Source organism: Hipposideros armiger, unplaced genomic scaffold (genome assembly GCF_001890085.2).
Source record: "Hipposideros armiger isolate ML-2016 unplaced genomic scaffold, ASM189008v1 scaffold_486, whole genome shotgun sequence".
Lineage (NCBI taxonomy): Eukaryota > Metazoa > Chordata > Mammalia > Chiroptera > Hipposideridae > Hipposideros > Hipposideros armiger.
Window position 1 is genome coordinate 390,959 of NW_017731836.1, and position 8,236 is coordinate 399,194.

Here is an 8,236-nt window from a genome sequence, read left to right on the forward strand (position 1 = left end):
TCATTTTTGGAAGTACTAGAGTCATTCGTGTCTGTTATTGCTATGTCATTTGACAGCTGACAGTTATAGCTTCATTTAAAAAAAATTGACCGATTTAGTTGAGTTTTGGAGATTTTACAATAAGTTGAAGATGGAAGACCAAACTGTGCATTTTTGCCATATTTTACTGTTTTACTTCCATAAAGGGAACAACACGTGTCAAGCTTGTGAAAAGTTGCATAAAGTTTATGGTAACAATGCTCTACAAGAACATCACTGCCAACAATGGTTCACGAAATTCAGTGCTGGTGATTCTGATCTCAACGACGCTTCTTGGTCAAGGAGGCCCACTGAGGTTGATGACAACAAAATAAAGGCATTGATTGAGTCAAACCCACATTACACGATACGAGAGATTGCATAAACATTGAACATCCATCATTCAAGCATTCACGACCACCTGAAGAAGTTGGGATACATACCGTATTTGCCGGCGTATAAGACGACTGGGCGTATAAGACAACCCCCTAACATTTCCACTCAAAATACAGAGTTTGTTATATGGTCGGCTGTGTGCGATTTTGCGAGTGTGGTAAAATCGCATAACAGCAAAATCGCATAACAGCCGAGCATACACCCAGCAGCGCTGCTGATGCCTGAACGGTATGTGGAATGAAGTGGGCGGGCATCGGGAGGCCACTATGGCCGGGGCAAGCACTATGGGCAGTCTATCTGAAGTGTACCTGGCGTATAAGACGATCCCCCACTTGGAGGCATATTTTTCAGGGCCAAAAAGTCGTCTTATACGCCGGCAAATACGGTAAGCAAGCTTGATATTTGGGTTCTGCATGAACTCAAAGAAGTTCATTTGACAACACATATAAACATCTTTGATATGCTCATTAAATATGAGGAAAACGATCCTTTTTTGAAGCAAATGATAACTGGTGATGAGCAGTGGATTGTTTGCAACAATGTGGTGCGCAAACGGTCTTGGTCCCAACATGATGACTCGCCTCAAATGACATCAAAAGCAGACATTCATCAGAGGAAGGTTATGCTCTCAGTGTGGTGAGATTTTAAAGGCATCGTGTTTTTCAAGCTCCTACCAAGGAACCAACCAATTTGAATGCGTACTGTCAGCAATTGGACAGTTTGAATGAATCCATCATCCAGAAACGTCCAGAGCTTGTTAATTGTAAAGGAGTTGTGTTCCATCGCGACAGTGCGAGACCACACACAAGTTTGATCACCCGTGAAAAATTATTGGAGCTTGGATGGGATGTGTTGCCACACCCACCATACTCCCCTGACCTTGTGCCGTCAGACTTCCACTTGTTTCTCTCTCTTCAAAACTCCTTGTGCGGTATAACATTCAATTCAGATGAGGCTGTAAATCAGCACCTTGTTCAGTTTTTCGCAAATAAAGACAGGTCCTTCTATGAACAAGGAATTATGAAGCTCACTGAAAGATGTCAAAAGGTTATCAAACAAAACGGGCAACATATTGATTGATCTTTGTTGTTTATATAAATAAATGACCTTTAAAAAACATAGACAAAATACATCATGACTTTTCCGATAACCCAATATTTCCTCCCAGTTGTTCTTAAACCCACTCCAATGTTTTCACTCTTCATATCCATCTTATCAAGATCACCAGTGACCTTCCAGTTGCTAAATCAATGGCTGCTTATCAGAACTCATCTTTCCTGTCGTATCAGCAGCATGACACTCGAGACACTTTCTTGTGGCTTCCTGGCACCACTCATCTCCTTTTACTCCTTCCTGTTTATCAGAGCATGTTTTTGTGACTCTACAAGCCCCAAACATCACCAACGCCCAGGATCTAGTGTGGATGACCAACACAGCAGAGGCCACCTGAAACAAGTTGAACATAGAAACACTGACTGTAATGGATGAAAACAATCAATATATAAAAAGCTGTAAGTTCATAATGATACTTTAAAAGATCTCACTGGTCATCTCTGGCGGTTGCTAGGGCACCAACTCAGAGCAGGCTACTTGATAAATAAAGGGAAAGAATCAAGCACTGTCTTCCCTGTTCAGACTCATTTCAGGGCAAAGGCAATGAGGGAAAGTTCTTTATAGAAGAATCACAGGTAATAAATGCAGGAAAAATGATAGAAGTGGACAATTAATCCTTAATGAAATAGTATTCAATCGGTATAGGCAATGCTCAACAGCTACTAAGATAATTAGGTGAAAGGTTGATAGAGAACTTTATTGGATGGATCAGGCTGACAAAAGCTGAACCCACCGGTCAATCTTAATAACACTAAGTGTGAGGCAATCAGACATTATGTGCCTCCTCATGTGCGAAATAGGAAGTACACACTACCACTTATAATGTAGTCTTGCAAAAAAAACAACAAACACCTTGAATCTGAATCTAAATAAGCTCTAGATCTGATCACCAGTTTACATGAAATACAGATAGAGGATCATGTTAAATGACGTTTTTGAGAATACAGTAATCTGGGTTCAAAATGTTGGACAGTATATAGGACAACTGACCCAGTTTCAACAAATGAATGAGAGGGGTAAAAAGTGTCTGTGTGGTGGTGATGGTGGGGGTGTGGGTGCCATAGTTTAAAAGAAACAAAGACATATCAACTGAATGCAATGTGTGGACATCGCGACGATGGAAGAGAACTACAGAAAGGTTTCAGATGATATTAAGGAATCGCTGTTACTTGTGTTGAGTAGGATTATGGCCCTGGATGTGTCTGTTAAGAGATCCATACTGAAGAATTTACAGGTGACATGACATAATTGCTAAGATTTGCTTCAAAATACACCAGGCAACAACACAACACAAAAATAAATAGCCGAATGTTGATAATCGCTGATGTTGGGTAATGGATGCATAGGAGTTCATTTTACTGCCTTCTTTACTTCGGTATCTTTGAAAACTTTCCTAAGATTTCTTTTTTAAGTAGAGGCTACTGACTAAAACCAGGGTTCCAGGGGACATTTCTTCTCGCAGAGCGTGACGTCTACCTGCAGACATCTTTTTGGTTGGAAGTAAGTGCTCTGTGCCTCATAGAAAGCCCCTTTGATGGTGGACTATTTGGGACTATTTGACCCATTTTCTGGTGAGCATTGGTACTCATACTAACACTTAAAATTTGGGAAAGATTCATGCATCAGCTTAACCTATCTCTTGAGTAGATTGTGGAAGGGTCTCATGTCACAAGAAACATCTTTTCATAGACTCAGAAGAATCCTTAAGAATTCCTTTAATACACCTCATCAGCTCTGGGCAGGCCCTTTCACCCACGTAAGAAATGTTTATTAAGTACCTATTATGTACCAAGCACAGTGCTGAACAAGACAGGGTCCTACCCACATGAAGGTTATAGGTTAGTGAACTACACCTAAGCCACCCAGCCTCTTGAAATCCTTTCTGAACAGGACAAGCAATAGCAGATTAGTAACACGCACATGAAGTACTCTGCCAAGTATTTTATTTCCGTTATCTCATTTCATCCTATACGGATGAAATTAACAGCCCTATGAGGTAGGTAGTTATTATCTGTATATGCAGGTGCCAGTATGCGCACACCTGTGTATAATCACAAACTGAGGCATCGTACAGTTAAATATCTTGCTCAAGGTCATTTCCCTAGTAAGTGGCATGGCTGGGATTTGAACCCAGGCAGTCTGGCTCAAGCGCTCTCTCCAGCCTGCATTCTCAGGCACCACACTCTAAACCCCAAGGTGTCCTGACTGGAGTTAGCTCAGTGTGAGTACCAAAGAGATCCTGGCTGGCCTGGCAAGCAAGGGCAACAAGAAATTCTTGGCCAGCTGAGCAGACATACTCTTCACCTCTCAGCACCAGGAATGAGAGCTGGGAGGAACCAGAGTCCAGGCAAAGGTCAGGTCACGACCTGGCCCATCTCAGCAGGTTACAGACGATGACAGTGCATCACTAGCAGGGTGGCCAACAGAGCTGGGGTCTCCAGGACAGGTGGCCCTTGCTCTATAACAATAGGCCCATGGGCTGTGGTGTTGGTTGGATGGAGGCAGTGGGCAACACCCCTCCCAAGCTACATGCAGATGCCCATCCTGCACCTCCAGTCCCTGCACAGAGAGGCCGGGGGTGACTGCTTCCTCCATACCTTTGTGGCTCCAGTTGGCAGAAGAGCCCCTTGCTCTCTCACATCCCTGAAGCTCATCGTGCTGTGATGCTCTCGAGGACTCAGTCCTAAAGCCCAGCCCTCAGCCTGGACACTTTGGCGCCCCCTGAGGAGTCTTATGGCGGCAAGGGCATCTCACATGCCCCTCACCTCTGAAACACCAATGATCATTGCCTTGAATGGATTCTGATATTCCCATCAGGTCAATGGTCCCTTTTTCTCCCCACTGAATTCATATTTGGGATCGAAGGGGCTGACAACTGATCTCTGCTTAAAACTTGACCAAATTCAAAACAGGGTAGAGGCTAGGATGGTGATGCCAGCCATCATCGGGTCCGTAAAGCAATGCTGTGTTTAAGCCCTGACGTCCCTCTGAGGCCTAGAGCCAGAGAGATCAGAGGTGCCAACCGTCTTCTCTCCAGAACGGAATCGTCTCGACTGGAGCTCCTGGGTGTCCAGCACTGAGCTGCCTTCTTCCCAGACTCCCTGTGTCCTCAGTGTCCTCTAAGCAGGCAGCCTTCAGCCAGAGGCTATCACAGAATGAACGGCCTGACCTCACCAGGGCAGCCTTGGGCCGAGGCTCCTCCACTCTCTCCCATGCTGGGGACTGCCTCCCCACTCAAGCTTAGGAAGGAGTGTTTTGCTAAGCTCTTTTGCTTTCTTTCAGTCATTCAACAAGTATGTGCTGAAGCACTGCTGCTGCCAGGAACGACCCTGGTGAAAGGATGAAATCAAAGGCAGAGCAGCTCTATTCCCCCTAATCAATCCTGAGCACATTTCCACAGCCAGCGACCACGGCTGCTGAAGGCAGATTCAACGTGGAACACGGCAGCCACCAACGCCTTTGTCCCCACCAAGAAGCCGCCTCCTACATGTAGTGTGATGGCAGGCAGCCAAGACACAGAACACACAAAGGGTTTCATTTGAGAAGGAACTAACAATTAGTCGGGACACATACTGAGGATATTCATTAACATTAAGCAAATATGCTGGTCATTCAATTCCCTAAAGCAGCTTTCCTAACAATTTTCTGTTTCCAAACCCGACTCTGATGGTCTGAAGCAGCAAGGCTGCAGGCCACAGTGCGGTCAACTAAGACGTTAAGTAGAAAGAATTTCCACAGTAACAGTATTAAGAACATGTTTAAATTATAAGTTTATTGAACATAAGATAGTAGGCTGCTGTCAAATAATGTAAAGACAGCCTGCATTTCACAGGCAAAACCACATTTTCATATGATTCAATGTAAGTTTCCTTTTCTTTTTCCTTCCCTCAGGGGAAAGAAAATCTATATTGACCAATTCAAGTGCAGCATGAGATAATCAGTTATTAATCAAAGAAAGTCAATATAGTAAAAAATAGTCTAATCAATGGAGTCTTTGCAAAAAGTTTTATCATTTAGGTCTGTCAGTTGGTTTTTCTGTTATTCTCCAGTGGGTCACTTAGTTCACAGCCTTAGAAAATAAGACTGAATAGACGTAAATTCATCTGGCCACAAGTCATATAACAGAATATCTGTGATTGTTCTGGGTGGCTCTCGGAGCTTTCTCTTGTCTACCTCTGCCCGCTCGCTACCACCACTTCTCAAAGCAAATGTGTTCTTTGGGAACATGGCTGTTTTCCAGTTGCTTGGAGAAAAAATCTGTCATTGGAGGTGGGCCACAGATATAGAACAAAGTCTCTTCTGAAATATGATCTCTTATCTCCTTCTCCGTTAGTCTTCCTTCTATCAAGAAACAGAATAAACACCAAGTGAAGCCCGACATGTTTGTATTGAAATGAGGAAGGTCTAACGACAATTCAGCAACAGTGTTTTTATTTTCAGTAACTCAAGGTTAGTGAATCTAGTCTTGAGTCATGCACATGATGCCTCCTGTTGGCATCTGGGGCCCGATCCTAGCAGAGGGCATCTCCAGGTTTCCTCAACTTATGGCAAGTAAAGTGGGAAATGAATCACAATGCCTTCTTCAGACAGGGCCAGTTGGTTTACTGATCTTTTGGGAGAGATTCAAAGCAAAGAACAAACTGTTTTGTGCAAAATCCTACAGGCAGGGGAAACCACAAGTAATTTAACGGCAAACGGCATTGATTCAGTCAAAGCTGGAATAGAAATTCTTTGTATGTACTATATATACTACAGTGAAGATACTAATGTCCCCTAAAAAATGTGGAAAATAAAATTTTAATTTAAGCAGTAGGAAACCTGTATGTAGTAAGTAAATCCAACTAACTCTCTCATTTTTCCATCATGAATCATCTCTCAATTCCTCAAGTACTGACATTCCCAGCCAGCAAGTCCCAACAACAAAGCATCTACATTCAACCAATTGGTTATGTCCACCATGTAACTCCGTGGAGATAGTCAAAATATCTGTAGGGGACTCACCCGTGATGTATGGCTTCAGCGCTGCGCTGATTTGTGTAGTCTGTTTTGTAACATGCAAACTGCATGCAATCTTCTCAGGAAATTCATTTACTAGATCGAGGATATTTTTCTGGAATGTCAAACATATTTGGTCACACTACAATTTTAAAAAATCAAAACAGGTGTGCATAACCACTGAAGTCGAACCTCGCCTCCCATTCTGCACACGTCGGCTGCTCTTGCTCTCCACTTAGAGAGATACTGTTTGCAGCCGAGCCGGCCGGAGCATTTGGAGTACACAGGGCTATTTGGCTTTAATTGAAATCTGAACATGCTAACAAGCATATTACTAAGTCTCCGGGAGTTTTTTTCTTTTCCCTTTTTCTCAAGCCTTAGCAATTAAGCCGCAGTTTCATTGACCACAGTTGTGTCTTTTAACTGTTTCTGTTCTTTTGTTCATCCTTCCAGCTGCAAAACAATCCAGAATAAAAGCTTAGTTTCAACAGATGCAACTGATGGGGGTTTCATTTACCCAGCTGGGCCCACACTATGTAGGTCTCACCTACTCCTGTTAACACATGAGCCCACTTGTAAGTCGCTTGACTCTTTACAGAGTCTCACGGCCATGGTGACATTTCTGTTCATCCACTTGCAGACTGAGGCCCACCAGCCACGCCCTAATCTGTCGTGTCACTGGGAGCCTCCTCGACACTAGCTATTTTAATTGTCCTGGGTGAGATGTGTTGGTTTAATTCTCATTCAAACATGGCTAAGCTTCGTCAGGCCTTTTGGTTGAACAGTTACAGAGAAGACAGAACTGAGAGAGGAAAAGTTCTGTGGACAATTAATATCATGATACAAGCTTGCTCACAGCAAGCTATGAAACATACCTATCTCCCTTACCTTAAACAGGAGTTCGCTGGTATTTTTTGCACTGTAGAATAGTTTTATTGTTCCTATATCGTATCCACTCCCTTTGTTTGCTCGTTCTCTGAGGAGATCTGCCGAGTGCAGCAGGATGGAAAGCAGAGGGTTAATTCCGACTCCTCCTGCAATCAACACGAGGTTTCTAGAGGCATCTGCAGGCTGAGGGTCAAAGAAGAACTCTCCACCCACTCTCACTGCCACTTCAGAGTCAAGTGTACACTATGGCAGGAAAGAAAAGATCTTTTACTCTTTTGAAGCACAGGTCTTAAACCAGATGTTCTTCTTTACTAAAACTGACTGCATCTATCTCCTGCATTTTTATCAGTATTTAGGACTACGTTTGCAGCTTGCTCTCAAGTTTCCCAGGGCCCTGCGAATCGATCCTACTTGTCCATTATATAGGTTATTTGCTACTCTGCCTCCGTGATCCACACTGCGCAGCCACGCCAGTACTCGCTTGAGTAACTTTGCCATTTGGTAACTTCTTAGGTGAGGAACTGGGTTGTGGAGAGGCATTGGGCTCGGGAGACAGCTCTGAAGCACGAGTTTCCTTTTCTGAGTGCTGCTCCTGTTCTGATCAAAGCTACGGAGCTAGAAGCAGGACAGGGTAAGTGCCACTGACTGTGGCTGCTCTGGACTTAATCAGGAGTGTGGATACCAGGGGTTTCCTCCTAGTCGCCAGCAGGGCACAGCCAAACCTGCTCCATAGACTGAGGCCAGCACTGCAGCACCATTCAGTACTTTCCATGTCTCCCTGGAGCAAGAACAGGAAGGCTGAGGGAGTACCACATACAGTAGGGGG

At 43.9% G+C, this 8,236-nt stretch overlaps 1 protein-coding gene across 3 annotated transcripts in view; it reads right to left on the bottom strand.

The window, feature by feature from the left end:
• Positions 1 to 5,273: 5,273 nt before the first annotated feature.
• OXNAD1 (oxidoreductase NAD binding domain containing 1) overlaps positions 5,274 to 8,236 on the bottom strand; it is a 36,159-nt gene continuing 33,196 nt past the window's right edge. For all 3 annotated transcript variants that reach the window (XM_019667165.1, XM_019667166.1, XM_019667168.1), the window contains 3 exons: positions 7,411 to 7,653; positions 6,529 to 6,637; positions 5,274 to 5,868 (listed from right to left, as the gene is read on the bottom strand). In XM_019667165.1, coding sequence (XP_019522710.1) covers positions 5,714 to 5,868; positions 6,529 to 6,637; positions 7,411 to 7,653 — 507 coding nt within the window. In that variant the 3' untranslated portion in view covers positions 5,274 to 5,713. The remainder of the gene's footprint in view (positions 5,869 to 6,528; positions 6,638 to 7,410; positions 7,654 to 8,236) is intronic.